General features: G+C 36.9%; 1 protein-coding gene, 1 long non-coding RNA gene and 1 pseudogene across 5 annotated transcripts in view; 2 read left to right on the top strand and 1 right to left on the bottom strand.

Moving 5' to 3' along the window:
• TAB3 (TGF-beta activated kinase 1 (MAP3K7) binding protein 3) overlaps nt 1–21,213 on the top strand; it is a 61,444-nt gene extending 40,231 nt beyond the window's left edge. For 2 of the 4 annotated variants that reach the window (XM_012500892.2, XM_030807317.1), the window contains 4 exons: nt 2,296–2,389; nt 5,883–5,966; nt 14,767–14,868; nt 17,037–21,213. In XM_012500892.2, the coding sequence (XP_012356346.1) occupies nt 2,296–2,389; nt 5,883–5,966; nt 14,767–14,868; nt 17,037–17,185 (429 nt within the window). In that variant the 3' untranslated portion in view covers nt 17,186–21,213. Of the gene's footprint in view, nt 1–2,295; nt 2,390–5,882; nt 5,967–14,766; nt 14,869–17,036 lie in introns of those variants that run through there. The other 2 variants (XM_030807318.1, XR_004028756.1) reach the window with 2 other exon arrangements.
• Nucleotides 9,898–14,291, bottom strand: LOC115833308. Its single transcript, XR_004028757.1, has 3 exons — nt 14,159–14,291; nt 13,634–13,732; nt 9,898–9,951 (listed from the first exon to the last, which is right to left on the bottom strand). It is a non-coding gene; the product is annotated as an uncharacterized LOC115833308 (long non-coding RNA).
• The window catches only part of LOC100597411, a 105,657-nt pseudogene continuing 104,212 nt past the window's right edge, over nt 19,840–21,284 (top strand).

Genomic DNA, 21,284 nt, shown 5'->3' with positions numbered 1-21,284 from the left:
TCTTCCTGTTCTAATTACGTTTTTGGACTATCCCACAGCTTTGAGTCCCAGAGGCATAACTGAGTCCCATACACCAAAGAACATCAGTGGTCTTTGATGCTGGTCTATGCCAGCTTTGGAAAAAAAGCTTACCATTTTTTATTTTGAAATGTTGGCTACAAACATCCTTTTATCTTACAAACAACTTTGAATTATACATACCCAATTTTGAAATTCCTCCTCCACGAAAACTACTTTTGACAAATGGCAGTAATTTCTCAGAAACTGCTTTTTTTCCCCCTCAGTTTAATCAGAAGCTATATGAAAAAGGACATAGGAATCTTACTGATAAACCCTTAGTAAGATCGAGTGGTTCTACTATCTTTGGAAATGAGCCTGTTGATGAGAGTATGTTTGTTGTTTCTGAGACAGTCTCCCTCTGTTGCTCAGGCTGGAGTGCAGTGGTGCATTCTGGGCTCACTGCAACCTCCACCTCCCCAGTTCAAGCAATTCTCGTGCCTCAGCCTCTCGAGTAGCTGGGACTACAGGCGTGCACCACCACGCCCAGCTAATTTTTGTATTTTTGGTAGAGACGGTTTTGCCATGTTGGCCAGGCTGATCTCAAACTCCTGACCTCAAGTGATCCACCTGCCTTGGCCTCCCAAAGTGCCGGGATTACAGGAGTGAGCCACTGTACCCGGCCTGATGAGAGTATGTTTTTGTTATGAGCAACTGTGTGGTGGCTGCTTCACTGTTTTGGGCCACTGTGGCTGAAACGTCTCTCTTGCCCCCAACTCCCTAAAACCTATGGAAAAGATAATCCTTTTCAGGTGTTTGACTTTCCCGATAGGTTCTTCCATGTGTTCCTAGGAAGATAGCATCACTGTTTGGAGCCCTTACATTGTCTTTAATTTAAATGTTCAAGTATATGTTTTAAACTATTTGAATATTGCTTGATAGGCAAAGCGCAAAGCATTTTACACATTAATGTCACATAGTTTTAGCCCATAGGAATTAGAAAAGGCAGTCCATAATAAATATTTCTAAATGACTTTTTTTGTTCCTCTAGCATTCTGTGGAATTGTAGCTATTATATTCTGCCTTTTATCACTTATTTTAAACTTTGATACCTGCTTATTTAATGGGCATTCTCAGTTACTCTGATAATACCTCCTAACACCATATGAATTAAGATATCCTTTCTCCTCATTTTTCTTTCACTGGCATATTAACATATTTAGCGTTTAGCAAAGTACATGTTTTTAACAGAATAGGATTTTGTTCTGTCTTCCTATAGTAGCAGATATTTAATTTTTCACTTCATATGTTATAGTTAAAATCACCTTAGCAATTAATACCTGGGCTGTGCTGAAAGCTTCAGTATTTCAGCCTCTAGATTCTAAACTTTGACTTGACTTTTTTACTATACATATATACATATATTTATATATATACATATATATATATATAAATAAATAAAGAAATTAAGAATGGCATGGGAAGTAAAGGCTTCCAAAAAGCTTTACTGAATGGAAGATTAGGACTCTTTTCACATTTCAGTGCCTCATATGTGCCCCTGAAAGGCCTAAGGAGTGGGCTGGCCTGAAGAGGTAGAGGCAGAAGAAAACAAAGTTGGGGAACAAATGGAATTCATTTGTTTCTGAAGTTTTCATGCGCTAGAGTAACTGCCTCCTTCAATCTAGAAAAAATATGACAAAAATATTTATATATGAATTTATATAGGAGTCTTTTATATAAATCCTGGCTCTACCAATTACTAGCTTTATAACTAAGAAAATTATATAACCTCTCTGTGTCTCAGTTTCCTCATCTATAAACTGGGCACAATATTAGTACCTACCTTAAAGGATTGTTAAGAAGAAGGAATGAGAGAATTCTGGTAAACACCGTACTGTTGTGATTTTTACCAGGCTGGACAAGACTAAGATCATGGACATGACTCGTTTAAAAGGTTGATTCTTACAGCTTCCCTTACCATGAAAACATAGACACAAAATATTCTCAGTGCTCTATGATTAAAATGGTAGTATCTTGTATAGTAGAACACAGTCCACTACTGCAGCTCGCCACTTTATATGCAGATTTTGTTTATATGTGGCCATTTTGATGTCCCCATTTTACCCGACTATTCCTTTAAAAACATATACATAGGACTTCTTAAACATGCCCTCTTATGGACTAAGGCCGTATTCTTGGTAATACCCAATCATTACAATTAACATGAAACGCAGTTCTTAAATGTTGGGCTTGATAATGACTTTCCCACAATTGCTATTTTGGGTCCTTTCTTACTAGCCTGAGGAAATGACAAGATTGAGAAGCATGAACAGACAACTCCAGATAAATGTTGACTGTACACTGAAAGAAGTTGACCTCCTTCAATCTAGAGGTATAGACTTGATTATTTGGTAAACCATAAGTAATAGTGTGGTATTTTAAGCTGCTTAAATAGCAATAACTTTGGTTTTGTAGATTTAAGAGACAGTTTTTATCCGTAAGATTACAATCCTGGTAAAGAGATCGCCCTGTCCCATGGTCATGGATCAGATTTGGGGATGAAAAAATAGTTTTACTTCGGCAGTTTCATCAAGTTCTTATCATTTAGACTGTTCTATGTTGTTACTTTGCATTTATCCTCTTTTTGTCATTTACTGTCAATATTTTAGAAATTGATGGGTTTTAATTCCAAAACTTAGTAGAGTTCATATTATGTGATAGACATTTAAATATCTGTAAAAAGGGATCCCAAATCAGAGTATCAGATTTCTCAGTTTTAAAATAAACTCTATATGTTATTTTTCATGTTATGTTATGTGAAAACATTCAACTATAATCATAGTTTTAGTTTTTTGGATTTTTTTACAGAAGTATACTACAGCAGAAGCTCTCTTAAACTTTCATTTACCCAACTCACCAGATTAGAGATGGTCTTCATTTTCTGTGGAAAATATACTGACTGATGTCCACAGCTGCTGCATACTTTTGACTAGTAGGCTGCATTCTGGTAGGCCCATGAATATTGCTCCCATCGGTTGAATTGTCTGCTTACCAAGAGTTGATTCTGTCCCCAAACCTGTTTATGCCAATTATTGTATTTCTGCAATTTAATGTTTCATAAACTGACATGAAGGAGAAAGCCGCTCTATGAAAGCCAAAGGCAAATCACTCAAAAAATAGGGATTGTGAATTAGATAGGGTGAAAACAACTGAAAAAAGTCTAAAAGGATTCTGTACTCAACTTGCATTATAAGTGTTCTTAATATCTTTTTTGCTCCATTCTAAAGCAATTAAAATTATAGATGGGGTTTCAGCAAACTAGGGCCTGTTGCCTGTTTCTGTGAATAAAAGTTTTAGTGGAGCGATAGCCATGCCCATTTGTTTACATATTGTTTATGGTTGCCTTTGTGCTTCAACAGCACAGTTGACTGCTTGCAACAGAGACTCTATCACAGGTCCACAAAGTCTAAAATATTATCTGGCCCTTGACAGAAAAGGTTTGCCAACCTCTGCTGTAGGTCATCCTGGGTGTGGTTTATGTAAGAAATACAATACGGAACCCCAGCCAACAGACACGTAAAAATTAGGTCTTTATTTAACTTTAAAATATAGCTATATACAAGTGTTCTGCTACGTTAAAGTTGACGTGTAATTTTTCTTAACAATTCTGTGTATTAATCAGCTTTCCTGCCCCCCCCCCATCCCCCACGCTTAACTTTTCTTGATTATGGCAGCTAAGAGGTTCTACAGTGTTTTAAGAGTATATAATAAAACATCTCACTGCCATTTTTAGGCAAGATTAAACAAACAGTAGGCTGGGCACAATGGCTTATGCCTGTATTCCCAGCAGTTTGGGAGGCCAAGGCGAGAGGATCACTTGAGCCTAAGAGTTAGAGACCAGCCTGGGCAACATAGGGAGACCCCATCCCTACAAATAATTTTTTAAAAATTAGCTAGGTGTGGTGGTGTGTGCCTGTGATCCCAGCTACGTGGGAGGCTAAGGCAGGAGGATCACCCAAGCCCGGGAGGTTATGGCTGCAGTGAGCCGTGATCGCACCACTGCACTCTAGCCTAGGCAACAGAAAGAGACTCCGTCTAAAAAACAGAGCGCGAGATTAAAGATTAGTGGCAGGTGAACCCAAAAGACATGGCATTATCTGAACGACAGACAGAAGCAAATTTGAATGTGAGAATTGAGCAATCTAGTCAGGTACCCTTAAAGTTATTTTCAGAAGCCTAGTCACTCTATAGCCTACTAACTTGAAGCAATCAAAGAATTACTATGCATGGTGTAAGAGTTACATAAACTATTGCTACTATATTTTAGAAGATTGCATCAATTTTTTTTACTTGTGTGGTCTTTGAAGCAAAACAAACAGTAAAACATTTGGTTAGGATACTTATAGTAAGCCTTTTGTGATCTAGAAATTAGAACATGAGCTGTAACAAGTAATTGAAGAAATACATATGCAGCTTCTTAAAGCATAAAAAGATCCCATTAATACATCAAATAGCACTGTGGCTTTTATGAGCTATCACAGCAATTATTTTCAGAAAATTATCTTAAAACAGCATATTCAAGTGGATAAAACATTTGTGAAAGGGCCTGCAAGGGAAACCAGTATTAAGGTTTTATAAGCAAAGAGCTGTGTTTTTTGTCTGCATTGGACAATGAGCTCTTTGAGATATTTAGGCATTTCTAAATCTCTTTTCATAACGAATCTAAATGTATCCATTTTATACTAAATTCTCCTCTTCCACACTGCAGAAAACTTTTTATACTGAGTTTCCAATCTAAACTTTTAAGCTAGGGAAGGAATCTAAACCTTTTTCGGTGGTGAGGGGGGAGGCAGGGGAATAAGCATTTAGAATAGATGCAAATCAGTGCATGATTTGATGAAAACCAGTTTTTGTGATTTTTGGTAAGGAAAACTTGTTGGGAAACAAAAAAGTAGATCTGGAAATGAAGAGATTTAATATATTTGAACTATCAGTATTAGTACCATACAGCATCTTCTATAAATAAGTATGGCTACAGTTAACCGTAATTGTTTAGAACAAGCAGAACACAGTGATAGGTTCACAGAAGTGAAGGCAGGACCCAAAACCAACCTTGGAGGAGACACAGCAGGAGATGTGGCTGAAATACAGACACTAGACCAGGGAATGAACATTTGAAGACAGGTGAAAATTTTGTGGCAAGACAAAATTCTCAGGTATCGTTCCATCTATTCTGAAACTGGCACCTTTTATCATTGATAAATCTGTAGGAAACATTTAACATTTAGTATAAGATTCTCCTTTTCTTGAAAATAAGAATACACAAACTGCTGATGTTATTTCACTTTTATTGAGGTTGCTTAGTAGTCTCAAAATATAACTTGATTAATCCTTGTAAATGTTTATATTTGGCTTCTTCCGTAGTTCAATTTATAATGAACTTTTAAGGTAAATTATGAAAAATATGAAAGTAAACTTTCATTATTTAAGTATTCTTTCTCACAGTTTGTTCATTAAAAATCAAAACAAGCAGAAAGAGAAAACAGTTCAACCATCCTTTCATTTTTCTCTTCTTCATTTATCTCCCCAAATGCCCCACATGCCTAATCCTGCCTAAGGAGACTAGCCTTACAATTAGAAAAATATTCCTTTAGGTGTAATACATTGTAGACATACATCTGTGTAGTGGTTTTCTTGGGTCTTTTCTCATAGCGATGAAAACACAATTTCATTGGGAGGATAGAATTATGTAATGAGTTTTGAAATCCTGGAAAACATTTTTTCCCTTCTTATGTGTTTTATTTACATATTTTCTTTAAAAAAAAAAAATCAAATAACAGGAAAAAAGAGTTCTTAAATGCCTGATGAATTTACTTTCTTTATAGGAAACTTTGATCCAAAAGCCATGAATAATTTTTATGACAACATAGAACCTGGCCCAGTTGTACCACCCAAGCCATCTAAAAAAGGTGAGTATGAAAAATGTCACAAATATGATAGAAATAAATGTCAAAATAATTTGGGATTTCACATTTATCTGAAGAAATTTCCACTAGAGGTTAACTTGTTCAGCATAAAGTTACCATATTTTTATTATTTTTAATTTTTATTTTTTTGAGACAGGGTCTCATTCTGCTGCCCCAGCTAGAGTGCAGTGGTGCGATCCTGGCTCATTGCAGCCTCGACCTTCTGCTCCAGCAATCTTTCTGCCTCCGCCTCCCAAGTAGCTGGGACTGTAGGCACACACCACCATGCCCGGCTAATTTTTTTTTTATTTTTTGTAGAGATGGGATTTCACCATGTTGCTCACTGGTCTCAACAAATTTACCATATTGGTGTTATAATGTGGCAATAATGAAATGTCCCCAAACTGTAGTTTTTAAAAAGTACTGAAATTAGTAACTCTTAGAATTACTGTCAGAGGTAATTTGATGGAATATATAATTTTTACAAACAGAAGTTGAAACACTATATTACATAGTTAACATTATAAATTTACTTAGCATTGTAAAAACTATAACCCTAAAAGATAATTCTCATAAAATAATGAGGATTTTAAAGGTCTAATGTGAGAATAGAAAGTTAGATTTGCAATAGACTTAAGATTATTTTTCAGACAACAAAAGAATCCTTGTGTACTCAAAAGGGGAGCATAGCAATTAGTAGTGACTAGGTATTTTCCCATCAAGAACAAAAGAAATCCTATATAACTAGGGTTTGAAGGAATTATTTTTGGATAGTTGTTACATAAAAATGATTTAAAATTGAAGATATCAAACGTGTTCTTATTTTTATGTACCAAATGTTTAATTGGCATTTCCGTATCTTAAAAAATTAATTTTAATTGAACTTACACATTCAGTCATTTAAGCCAGACGCAGTGGCTCATGCCTGCAATCCCAGCACTTTGGGAGGCCGAGACGGACAGATCACATGAGGCCAGGAGTTCGAGACTAGCCTGGCCAACATGGCAAAACCCCGTCTCTACTAAAAATACAAAAATTAGCCAGGCCTGATGGTGGGTGCCTGTAATCCCAGCTACTCAGGTGGCTAAGGCATGAGAATCACTTGAACCCAGGAGGTGGAGGTTGCAGTGAGCCGAGATTGCGCCACTGTACTCCAGCCTAGGCGACAGAGACCCTGTCATTCATTCATTCATTCATAAATAAGTAGTCATTGAATGTAGATTAACTTTCTGCCTCATTCTTAATATTTTAATCCTTTTTGCCTTAAGCAACTCAAGGTAGATTGATCATGAAGACACACAGAATAGTGGAGAATGCCTTATTTTTGAAAAAAATTACCAGAGAGTATAACATTTAACATCTCATCAGACTTAATTAAAGGAATGTATAAATTCTATCTAAATAATACTACCTGACCTAATTACTTAAATTTTGGTTGAATAGTTTTCTACATATATTAAGCTCATTACAGAGTGTTTTTTTTTTATTTATAAGTATCTGTTCTTCTTTTTATTGTTTAATATTACCATCGATGTTTCATCTGATCTACACCTAAAAACAGCCTATTGATTTCTTTCCTTTTTTTTTTTTTTTGAGATGGAGACTCTCTCTGTCACCCAGGCTGGAATGCAGTGGCACTGTCTCAGCTCACTGCAACCTCCACCTCCTGGGTTCAAGCGATTCTCCTGTCTCAGCCTCCCAAGTAGCTGGGATTACCCACCACCATGCCCGGCTAATTTCTGTATTTTTAGTAGAGACGACGTTTCACCATGGTGGCGAGGCTGGTCTTGACCTCTTGACTTCAAGTGACTCAGCCTCCCAAAGTGCTGGGATTATAGACATGAGCTACCGCACCTGGCCAAAAAATAGTTATTGATTTCTAAAAATGGCACAAAGAATCATCTTAGTGGATGACTGCCAAGTGCCAGATTTGGCACTTTGGCAGCATTATGTGCAGTTTCTTGCCGAAAGTCACTGAGGTGTATAGTTATCATTGATCAATTTAGTCTTTTGGGTTCATAAAATCAGTCTTTAAACTTGATTTTGCCTGAATGTCTACTAAAGAAGTATCGCCAGACAAACTTTAGTTTTGATTCAAGGAGCTGTATTAAAGGAATTGCATTGGAAAGTTTTTACCCTGGAAACAGGACCAAATTGATTAGAAATGGCAGAAAACACGTGCATCATGAGCCATCCCTCAGCATAAACTCCCTATAGGTGTGGTGTATTAGTCCGTTTTCACGCTGCTGATAAAGACATACCCAAGACTGGGCGGGCCTCACAATCATCGCAGAAGGCAAGGAGGAGCAGGTCACATCTTAAAAAGAGAGCTTGTGCAGGAAAACTCTCCCTTATAATAACCATCAGATCTCATGAGACTTACTATCACAAGACCTGCCCCCATGATTCAATTACCTCCCACCAGGCCCCTCCCACAACATGTGGGAATTCAAGATGAGATTTGGGTGGGGACACAGCCAAACCATATCATGTGGTCTGAGGGACCCACCATAAATAACAAAGACACTGCCATTACTCGGGAAATTTCAAGGTTTTGAGCCAGGGACAAAGCCAGACCTCTCTTTGGGCAAGGCAAAATTCTTTCCTATGCAATAGTTAAAGCAGTGCTTAGAAGGAAATTTATAGCGTTAAATGCTCATGTAAGACAGGAATATCTAAAATTCTACCTTAAGAAATGAGACAAGAACAAAGTAAAAACAAAGTAGAAGAAAGGAAAGATAAGTCAATGAGCTAGAAAACAGAAAACGTTAACAAAGCAAGTCTGATCTTTGAAAAGATAAACAAAATCAATAAACTTCAAGGTAGACTGATCTGTAAAAAAAGAGAACACAAATTACCACAATCAAAAGTGAAAGATGGGTTATCTATTACACTGCTAATGATAATAAGGGAAAGTGATGGACATCTTTATGCAGTAAGCTTGACACCTTAAAGTGGACAAATTTCCTGAACAATATAATCTACCCAAACTGAAAACAAGACAAAACAGTAAATATTAATAAGTGTGTGTGTGTGTGTGTGTGTGTGTATATATATGTATATATATATATATATATATATATATATAAAGAAACTGAATTCGCTATCAAAATTTTCCCCCACAAAGAAAACTCCAGATCCAGATAGATTCACTGGTGGGTAAATTCTACCAAATATTTAAGAAAGTAAAAATACCAATCTTAAACTCTTTGAGAAAATACAGGAGGGAATGCTTCCCGTATTTCTTTTTTGCTTTTTCATTTCCTTTTCATGTTACTGAGAGGACGTTGCAGAGATTTTCCATATACCTCCTGCCCCTACAAATTCAAAGCCTGCCCCATTATCAGCATCCTACACCAGAGTGGTACGTTTGTTACCATTGATGAACTTACATTGAGACCTCATAATCACTCAGAGTCCATAGTTTACATAAGGGTTCACTGTTGGTGTTGTATCCCATCTTTTTTTCATGGCGCTAGCAGAACTCTGATTCTAAAACCTGGTAAAGACATTATGTATCTGCCCCTCACAAAAAGAAAACAAAATTTCAGATCAATATCCCTCATGAACATAGAAACAAAAAATCCATAATTCTGTTTTCTATCTCATTGACTTATAGTCACAATATATAAAAAAAGATAATACATTATGACCAAGTTGAGTTTAGCTTAGGAATGTAATCTTGGTATAAGCATTAAGAAACCAACCAGTGTAATTTACCATATTAAACAAAGGGAGGAAAAGCATGTGATCGTTTCACCAGATACAGGAAAAACATTTGACAAAATTCAGCAGCCATTCCTGACAGACAAAAACTTTTAACAAATTAAGAATAGAAAAGAACTCTTTCAGTCTCATAAAGGACATCTTTCAAAAACCTTTAGCTACCATTATTACTTGAATAATACAATTCCGAACTTACTAACATTGGGAACAAGGCAAGGATGTCTATTCTCACCACCTTTATTCAGCGTTGTACCTGGAGTTCCTAGCCCATGCAGTAAGAGAAAAAAAAAAAAGCATAAATATTGGAAAAGAATAAAACTATATATACTACAGATGACATAATTATTTTTAAAATCCTAAGGATACTGGAAAACAACTATTAGAACTAATAAGTGAATTTAACAAGGCCTCAGGATGCAAAGTCAATATATAAACATATTTTTACAATATCAGCAAACACTTGGAAAATAAAATTTAAGAGAATTTCATTTACAATACCATCAAAAACCATGTAACACTTAGGAATAAATTTATCCAGAGATGTATACATTGAAAACTATAAAACATTGTCAAAAGATATTTAAGAGGACCTAAGTAAATGGAGTGATATACCATGTTCATAACTGACTGAATCAATATTTTTGAGATACCTGTTCTTACAAGGTTGATATATAGATACAGTGTAATACCAATTATAACCCCATTAGGTGGTAGTGCATTTTTAATTAACAAACTGATTATAAAATTCATATGGAAATACAGAAAGTCCTAGAACATCCAAAACAATCTTGAAAAAGAGCAGCCAGAAGTCTTAGACTGGCTCGGTGCAATGGCTAACACCTGTAAACCTAGCATTTTGGGAGACCAAGGCAGGAGGATCACTTGAGCTCAGGAGTTCGAGACTAGCCTGGGCAACATAGTGAGACCTCATCTACAAAAAAAAAATTTAAAAATTAGCCAGACATGGTGTAATTAAAAGTGTATTAAAAGTGTATTCGTGTTGAGCTAATTTAAAAATAGCTCATTGCAGCCTCACCTATAGTCCCAGCTATTCTGGTGGCTGAGGCAGGAGGATTGCTTGAGCCCAGGAGGTTGAGGCTGCAGTGAGCCATGATTGCAGCACTATACTCCAGCCTGAGCGACAAGCTGTCTCCAAAAAAAAAAAAAAAAAAAAAAAAAGTCTTAGACTAACCAACTTCAGGACTTACTATAAAGCTACAATAACCACAGTGTAATATTGATATAGGAATAAAGAAATAGATCATTGGAACAGAATAGGGAGCCCAGGTTTATACCCCCTAGTCACACTGTCATTTGATATTTGACAAAAGCACCAAAGCAACCAATAGAGAAAGGAACATTTTTTTCAACAGGCAGAGCTGCAAGAACTGGATATCCATGTGGAAGAAACACAGTCTGATCTCTACCTCAACATCATACACAAAAATTTGAGATAGATCATACACCTAAGTATAAAAGTTAAACTATAAAGCTTCCAGAACAGAATATCTTTGCAATTTAGGTATAAAAGTTTTTGGACAGGTCACAGGAAGCAATAAAAAAAAAAAATTGATAAATTAGTCTTCGTTAAAGTTTTACACTTCTGCTCATCAAGTGACACTATTAAGAAAATGAAAAGGCAAACCACAGACCAGGAGAAAATATTTGTAAAATATGTTTCTGATGAAGGATGGTATCCAGAGTATATAAAGAATTTCTACAACACAGTAATAAAAAGACAACTCAATAAAAAAGGGTAAAACACTTGAACAGATACTTGACAAAGGAATATATATATATGAAAGATCATGAAAAAAGTAATATCAAGAAATTTTCCTGGGGTAATGAGATCCTGTGTAGTCAGATTGTGGTTTTCTAGCAGTGGTGATGTTCGTGTTAATATGTCATTCTGAGGCCAGCATTGTGGCTCATGCTTATAATCTCAGCACTTTGGGAGGCCTGGAAGGGAGGGAGGATAACTTGAGGTCAGGAGTTTGAGACCAGCCTGTCCAACAGGGTGAAACCCCGTGTCTACTAAAGATACCAAAATTAGCTGGGCATGGTGGCGTGCACCTGTAATCCCAGCTACTTGGGAGGCTGCGGCAGAAGAATCACTTGAACCTGGGAGGTGGAGGTTGCAGTGAGCCGAGATCGCACCACTGCACTCCAACGTGGGTGACAGAGCGAGATGCTGTCTCCAAAAAAAAAAAAAAAGTCATTTTGCCTTCTGTCTTTGGGACCAACACCATGTATTCGAGGTGGGAGGTTCCTGTTTGGTATCCTCCTTGGCTGGGCATTGAATAAGGCTTGCATTAATATTCCATGATGTGGTCCCATTAATATCAAGCTTCATCTAGCTCTCTGCAAGTACCTTTACACTAAAAAGACTTTGTTTGTTTGTTTTTGTTTTGAGACAGGGTCCCGCTCTGTCGCCCAGGCTGGAGTGCAGTGGCATGATCATAGCTCATTGCAGCCTCGACCTCCCAGGCTCAAGCCATCCTCCTGCCTCAGCCACCCGAGTAGCTGGGACTACAGACGCACACCACCACGCCCGGCTAATTTTTGTATTTTTTGTGGAGACAGGGTTTCGCCATGTTGCCCAGGCTGGTCTCAAACTCCTGGGCTGAAGCGATCCTGCTGCCTCGGCCTCCCAAAGTGCTGCGATTACAGGCATAAGTCACTGTTCCTGGTCTGAAAGACTCTTTTCTATGGCTCATTTAACTCAAATACAATTTGCAAAAACTGATAGTCCCTTAGAGTTAGTTATAATGGGATTTCGGTTACAATTTCTTAAATATGTATTGAATGCTCAATGCGTAGCTCAATTATGTAGATGCTTGATGTTACAAAGGGAAAACATGACTCCTACCCCAAGCAGTTTATCCTCTACGTATGTACACTTCTAATAAAAAATAGACTAGGAAGCCATCTCCAACAGTCATCTTCACTATAAATGAATTTCTATTTTAGAAATTTAGTAGTTGTAGTTCTATAATAATATATATTATTGGTGAAAGTATAAATGGTTCTATTATATGCCAAATTGTCTTTAACTCGTTTTTTATCTTTTTCTGTTAAAACTTTTAGAAACAGTAGAACTTGATTAAATTCTATAATTTTTTGGTAAGCCTTTCATCACAGATTTATAAAAGCTATTCAGTTTTCTCCATAAAATCAAGTTTGTTTTCCATTAAGCACTTGCAGATTCTCATTTTGTATTTGAAACTAAATCAGCCATTTCTAAAAGTACATATAGTTTAGCACAGATTGGCCTGCAATACCACTCAAATACAAAAAGAAAATAGATAAACCAGTAAAACACAAATTACTGGTAGAATAGGTTTATTGAATCGAATAAATGTCTTGGAGTTATTACAGATATATACCAGAAATCCAAGTGTAATATAGTTTATCTGAATCTTAAGTGTGATAATTAGAGAAAGAATGTGAGGGAGACGAAGGAAAGAGAGAGAGAGACAGAGGAACAAGCCTTTTTGGATTGGACTTTGTAGTTAAGCAATACAGTGTGTACGTGCTCTTCAGCAGGCTTAGAATGTCTCCCAACCCTTATTAGTAACTCATAACGGTGGTAGATTGAACTTTGTAGTTAAACAATACAGTGTGTATGTGTGCTCTTCAGTGGGCTTAGAAAGTTTCCCCAACCCTCATCAGTAAGCAAGCAAGCACACTGACCTTGGTGTCCCACAATCTGAGCACTGGTCCTGGTCATCTTGGCCACCTGACCTTGTTCAAACTCAATCTGAGCACCATAGAGGGACAATCCAGCCAAATACTCCAAAGGTTGTAAGAGTTAGTGAGATAAGGTATGTGACTCGATAGAAGTACTTTGCAAATCTAAGAAACAGAACTTTACCTTATTCTTTGGAGCCTAAGGAGACATTCACTCTGCTTTTGTTTACTCAGACAATGGAGTGATTACGTACCTGAGCACCATGCTTTGGATTCTGGAGCAGTGATTTCCAAAGATGAGTTGTACTGTGGGCTCAGAATTGATTAGAAAATGCAAGATCTTTCTTTGGTTCCTAAGGGCAAATAATATAAAGGCTGCCATTTTTCATTTTTAATCCAAAGGGTTACTTACTAATAAACTATAAATTTATAGAAACAATTTTCTAGCAAGATATTAAGATGCCTACAGTTCTTGTCTGTGTTGCAAAGCGTCTGCTGGGCTTCTGCACACATAGGTAATTGGAATTCAGGAAATGATTTGGGAGCACGTGGTTGTCAGTATATAATATCGAGTTGGTTCTGATTTTTCAAGTACTGTTATTTTTTAAAAATCCACCAGACACAGTGGCTCCTGCCTGTAATACCAACACTTTGGGAGGCTGAGGTGGGAGGATCACTTGAGGCCAGGAGTTTGAGACCAGCCTGGGCAACATAGTGAGACCCTGTCTCTACAAAAAATAAAATTTAAAAAATTAGCTGGGTGTGGTAGCGGCATGCACCTGTAGTCTTGGATACTTCAGGAGGCTGAGGCAGGAGGATCACTTGAGCCCAGGAGATCAAGGCTGCAGTGAGCCATTATTGTGCCACTGTACTCCAGCCTGGACAGCAGAACAAGACCCTGTCTCAAAAAAACAAACAAACAAACAAAAAACCTGTCATTTTCATCACATTTCATCATTATAATAGCCTTACTGTATGGATAGTGCCCATAATTTTAAAATAATTTTTAAATAATTATTGCTTAATCAGATAATTGCTAAAGTATAATTTCCCAAATTTTGCTTTCACATTGACATTTATTTGCTATCACTGAGTTTGTACCCCTAATCCATTAAAAAGTAGAAAACAGTGAAGTAGGGCATTTGTTCTAAGTAATGGGAGAAGATGTAATTGAAGAAGATGGAAAAAGTTGTAAGAACCACTGCTCTGTGTAGATTGTAAAAGCAGTATTAAATATGGTGCCTGCCCTTGCTAAAGGTAACATGAAGTAATAGGGAGGGTAAATGCACTCAGCTGTGTGGGTTGCTTCAAAGATCTTGTGAGCTTGTTCACTCTTGCAGTTGAAAGACTGGATCACTTCTTTCTGGCGTTGTTTATTCTTATGCAGACTCCTCAGACCCCTGCACAATTGAGAGAAAAGCCCGAAGAATTAGCGTGACCTCCAAAGTACAGGCAGACATCCATGACACCCAGGCAGCAGCTGCAGATGGTTTGTACTTGTGTGTCCAGAGTTTGTGCAGAATGTCCAAACACAGATGTTAATCCATGTAGAATTACAAGTAAAACCATACCTTTATTTTTTGCTTTAAAAACATTACCGAGTTTCTAAGGCTGTGCTGTCCAATAGAAATATAATGCAAGCCACATATATAATTTAAAATTTTCTAGTAGCAAAGATGAAATTAATTTTAATATATTTTATATAATTCAGTATATACAAAATATTATTTCAATATGAAATCAATATAAAATTATCAGTGAGATGTTTTACATCCTTTTTATACTAAGTCTTTGAAATCTGGTATATATTTTACACTTATAGCAACATTGAGTTTTTAGAGCATGTCTATTAAAAACCAGCAACAGTAAGATACAAATTTTTTTTTAAGTGTTACGTTTTTGGGCATGTTGTTCTTTCAAAAGGTAAAGACAAAATAGGTCTTTTTCTGAAAATGGCATAGTAGGCCGGGCACGGTGGCTCACACCTGTAATCCCAGCACTTTGGGAGGCCGAGGCGGGCAGATCATGAGGTCAGGAGATCGAGACCATCCTGGCTAACACGGTGAAACCCTGTCTCTACTAAAAATACAAAAAATTAGCCGGGCGTGGTGGCGGGCGCCTGTAGTCCCAGCTACCCAGGAGGCTGAGGCAGGAGAATGGCGTGAACCCGGGAGGCGGAGCTTGCAGTGAGCCGAGATCGCGCCACTGCACTCCAGCCTGGGGGACAGAGCGAGACTCCGTCTCAAAAAAAAAAAAAAAAAAAGAAAATGGCATAGTAAACATTTTTCCTCCAACCGAAGGCTTTATTCCTCCATATGAGACAAAAAAGAAAACGGTATTAAATCTACATGTTTTGGAGTCATGAGCCAAAAAACACAAGGTGGGTGATAATGGCAGTTAAAAAGCAATAGTTGAAGCAAGAGAAACAAGCCCATCTCCTATTTATAGTCATAGGAAGCGGCTGAAGAACCCAGTAATTTTCTGTTATATCTTAAGGCTAAGATCACCTTCCTGTTTGAGGCTGAGCATTATCATACCTTGGGGTAAGGTTCAGGGTCTAAAATTCAGTTCTCTTTACCTCTTGGGGAATGTTATAACATTTGTCATATAAGGCAAATTGATAAACTAGAAGTCAGCTTGTTAATTTCCAGTGGAAGATATGCCTAGCCCAAAATAGTAACTGACAAAGCTTCCCTAGATTTGTTTCTTTTGTTACCTATTTAAAAAGGTGTTGCTTACCTTAGATCTTAATCTCATTTCCAGTTACCCCAGATTCCAGGGTGAATTCCATCTGGAGATCTTTAGTCTCCTATTCATTGACCTCAGTCTCAATAGGGACCTAAAAGACAGAAATTACAGGTTAACTCTAGATGCAAAGAGCTTTTTTGAGCACAAAGCCAGAGGGAATGAGGACCTAAGAGGAATGTAAGTTTGGATATCTTTTTCAAATCCTGGGGACCAACATAAGGTTGCCAGGTATGGGCATTTTTAAAAACTGATATATCAAGGATTTTTAATGCCAAAAATGTAGGAAAGAATATGAGAATAAAAGTCTTTTATACTGAATGAATTTAGCTTTATGAAAAATGAACTGCAGAGTCTCTCTTTTCACTATTCTGAGGAAAACTTTGATATGAACTGCCACTGCTATTTATGAACCATTAATATAAAATATATGCATATTGTAGAGCTTAAGTTGTCATGGAAGAAGGCACACATTTAGTCAGGTGTTTAATATAGTGTGGATAGTATTATACTATAGAGAGGAAAAGTCAAGGTGGGCTGAAGTCAGGGAAAACTTACAGAGGTGACAGAATTTAACATGCTATAAAACGTTTCTCTTTTTTTTTCATTTGGCTGGAATAAAGCATAACTCTCCGCCATTTACAGGTAATGACCTAGGAGGCAATCTATTCTGGACATATATCCATCTTCTTATAGCAAAAAAAAAAAAAAAGTAATTAGAACAAAGTAAAAGATCAACTTTTTGTTCAACTATGCATTTCCAGTAGATATATTTACTAATTGGCTTACATATTAAAGTAGGCAATTACCTCCCTTGATTTTTGTGGTATTTTTCTTTTCAGTTTGGATTATACTTGGAAAAAGCTTAATCTATTTACCTTCCCCCTCCCCCTTAATCCTAACCTCCCTCAGAGCATCGAACTGGCTCCACACAAAGTCCTCGGACACAACCTCGAGATGAAGACTACGAAGGGGCTCCATGGAATTGTGATAGCTGCACCTTTCTTAACCACCCAGCACTAAATCGCTGTGAGCAGTGCGAGATGCCACGATACACCTGAATTCAGAAAAGTCTGCGCCAGGTTAAAAGTGAAACTTTGAGCACCACCAGAAGAAAAGGAAACCTCGGGACTCTATTCATCCACCCAGCCTTTTCATTTTCGATTGCACAGCGGGGAGGAGGAATGGCTTTGTGGTCGTTGTGCTCACGAAAGGAAAAACGGGGAGGTCTTTTTTTCTCCTTTCTTAACTCACTACAGAGTGAGAGATAGAAAGGGATACTTGAAACTGGGAAAGGATTCACTCTGTGAAAGAATGTACACACAAGTCAAGAGCTCTTCTGTGGTGGAATCCCAACTGTTAAAGTTACTGCTGAGTGGCCCTTATTTTTTAAACTAGTACTTTGAATCATAGTATGAAATGTTGCAGTTTATGCAAACTGTGAATTCCCAGAGCAGACTTACCTGGTCACCGCTCTCTGGAAAACCAAGGCTCCCCGTGCTTCTTCCCGTTGCTTCCTACTAAAGAGGACAACAGGAAAAAGCACCTAGAATATTGGGGGGGGGGGGGGGGGGGCAAATTAATTAAGGGTATTTGTAATTGCTGCTTTTTTCAGGGGTAATTTCCAACACACATACATGCACACAAAGAAAATGTTTTAAAATGTGATTTGTAGCAGTCAGGAACTAGGCATATCATGCCTTTGTTTAAAAGTACAATCAGAGGTGGTAAGATGCCTTTGGCTTGTACAGTGATTCATCAAGCTCTATCAACACTGGTAACTAAGACCTACTTATGCCACATAAGAGATGCATTTTTTAAGTTAACTGCATGTTTTTATTAAGGCCATTGGTTTTCCAAATAACAAGTCCTTACAAAGTATGATTTTATAAATGATATTCTCGTAAAACTGTGCTTTGCCAGTAGCACAGTGAATGTATGCCAAATGCAAGTCCATTCCAAAATCCATTTGGAAATCTTGATTTCAGCTGTGGTTCTTAAACTTTTGCAGTCCATAGGGCCTTTTTTTTTCTCTCCTTCCAATTTTGTGATAAATTCATGATGTTTACAGCACAGATAAAATTTTGTGCCATAATCCTAATTTAGCTGAAATCAATATTAACTGTTCAATAAAAACTTACTTGCATATGTTAATAAACCAGTGTGAGGGGAATTACAGTTGGCCAATGACAAAGTTGCACACTGCATTATTTGGGAAACGAGGGATTGTCAAAAATTATTAAGAGAAAGGTGAATATAGAGGACTTTGAAACAGAACTTTTAAAATTTAACATAACTGTATCTAGAGGTCAATTGAGTTTCTACAGGCAGTTCAGGTCATTTTAAAGCCCTCCTTATTTATGAAATAGAACTTCAGGGTGCGGATAAGTGAAGAGATACAAAGTCATGTGACTCACTAGGGTGCATCACTGGAAACTTAGTAGCACATTTCATTAAGGTCTCTGCCATTGTTGGAGTTCCTTCTTAGCTCAGAATTGGAGTTTTGGAATCTTCCCCTCATTTTGGTGAGTATAAACAGCAATAAAGTTAGTAGGTTCTCCCATCCTAAAGGATTTTACCTGAGGGATATCGTCTTAGGAATATCCATAGACGCTCCCATCAGGTTTCTCCCCCAACCCCCATACACACACACACACACACACACACACACACACACACACACACCCCGCCCCGCTTCTAATTTAGCAGTAATCTCTGGCAGACCTGGAAAAACAAGCTGCTCTTAATAGCATAATGAAACCAAAGGCATAATAACTCATCATAGTTTTCCATCAGAATCATTTCACACTCTGCCTACAGCTTTGAAAACATTTTTTCATATGTGAAAAATTCCCCAAAATACATCCACTAGTCTCCCAAAGGAAGCGTGGTAATTAACACTGATAAAAACATCTTCATACAACAACTGTGGCAAAACTGTGAAAATAACGGTGAGAAAGCAGATGGGCTTAAAAGCATGGTCCCCAAAACAACGTTCTTTAAAGGTTTTTGTAACACTGGTCTCTGTCTCCAATAACAGTCTAGCCGTCCTACTGTTCTGTAATATGCCTTTGCCTTTGTATGGTTTCATATCTCTTTAGTGATGGTCAACCCCACTTGGTTTTAAGTTACAATTTAGGGGAAAATATATATATATATACTGCTTGGTGTCCTAGCTAAAAGGTTTACCAGTATTCTTAGTTGATATGCTGAAGTGGAGGCAATTAACTTGGCAGTTGTCAGTTGAGAATGAAAGTAGCATGTCTGAAAACAGTCTGATGCTTTATAAAACCATGTAGATGACTTTAAAACTATTGCATGAAAATACATCAAGGTTAATAAGCTGTTAATACAGTAGATGCATGGTTTCAATCCTTTGGTGATATATCTAGTCAATCATTGTTTTCACCTGCCAGGAAAAGAGAGCAAACAGTCTATTGGATAGATGTAAAGGGTGGGGTATGCGGTATCAGATTGATTTTAAGGACGTTTTGTACGTTAATTTTTAATTGTGCACGTTTCATATGCCAACATAGGCTGTATTCAGTTTTAAAATAGGCAAAATGACTTGACACTGATAAATCTGGTATGTTTAACTGTGTCCCATATGTAGACTGCTTTTTGCCTATGACCAGTTTGAACAAGAATTCACCCAACTTTCAAGGTGCCTTTTCAAAAGGATCTTGTAGTCAGTTGGTATGTACAGACAATTGGCATGGAAGTGATAGGATATAAATCGGATGATGCCTGGCTGCTGAGGTGCCAGCTGGATCAGCTGGTGCACTTCTTGTTTCTTGTAAGAGGTTTGCTTCTTTAAAATGACTAGTTTGATGTATCTGGTAACATATAGGCCTGACTATACATTTTACATTATTTCGCTATTTCATAAACTGGGATTTTAGCACGTTTGCTATTTTGTTAAAGTACATTGCCCCTTAAATTTTGGAGTAGTTTTTAAAAGTTTAAAATGGTAATAGAGGAGCCAGAAACTTTTTAAGCATTGTAAAATGTTTTGAATTGATATTGACTTTGTTTGGAAGAGAGTAGAGGCAGGGGGCTTTAAAGAAACAAAGAAATGCATTGTAAAAATGTAGTTTTAGAGCAAATTAATAATGATGGTGGGGAAAGTGTTGCTAATTTGTTTATTTCCCTGGAAGAAATGGGAAGTGTGATAAGCAGTTTAATTTTTAAGGAGCTGGTCTCAATTTTAGTACTTTTTAATTATGCAAATAAATCACTGTTTCCTTAAATTTTGTCATTGCTTTGTCACAGTTGTCTAGGGTTCATATCCAACCTTCTGTGGCAATTCAATTTTATATAGTCTTTTAAGAGGTAATTGTAATGTATTTCTGACAGTATAAACAAAAAGAATATAAGGCATAGAAGAATTGTCCTCTAAAAATATCAATGATGTATCCTGGAATGTGAAGATGTCCCTTTATAGTTAAAAATTGAATTATTTTAATATTGTACCATTGTTAGACCTTGAATGAGTCTATGTTACCGTGTGTGTCTGTATATCTACCTGTAGAGAAAGAAAAATGACAACTGAAATGTTACTTTTAAAAATCAGAATAAATTGGGCACTGTCTGTGTTGCACCACTACTGTATCTTTTCGAAAGAATTAACAGTATTTGCCTATTGTAAAAGTTAATTCTGATGACGTTTTCACATTCACCAGACTTTTTTTCCTGTATTATTTGCATCCCCAAATATTTAATACAAGTAGATTCTGCATGGCTTGGGCATTCAGAGATTAATAGAATGATGACTCAATTTTACTTCTAAAGCCATGAAAAGTTACTTTGAGACTGAACAATTCTGAATTATTTATGATACCCAATGTCCATGTTTCTTTCCCTACTGTAAAAGAATTGATCAGTTTCTTCATTAAAGCAGCAAAAACTTATTAAATCTTGTAAATACCATGTCTCTTTTAGATTTCTGTGTATGCTGTGAATGAAATCATTTTGAGATGAAATTGTACAAAGGCATTTTAAAAGGCTCTGCATGCATCGTACCTCCAAACAGTACATATTCGGAAAGTCAAAGATTCCTGCAAAATAAATAAACTAAAAGCAAACACTACATTCTGCATCTTTTCTGCGTAGTTAGAAATTTACAGTATCAAATTAGTTCTAATGTCAGCACTCATATTT

Source organism: Nomascus leucogenys, chromosome X (assembly GCF_006542625.1).
Source record: "Nomascus leucogenys isolate Asia chromosome X, Asia_NLE_v1, whole genome shotgun sequence".
Classification (NCBI taxonomy): Eukaryota; Metazoa; Chordata; class Mammalia; order Primates; family Hylobatidae; genus Nomascus; species Nomascus leucogenys.
This window is presented reverse-complemented; position numbering and strand designations above follow the sequence as displayed.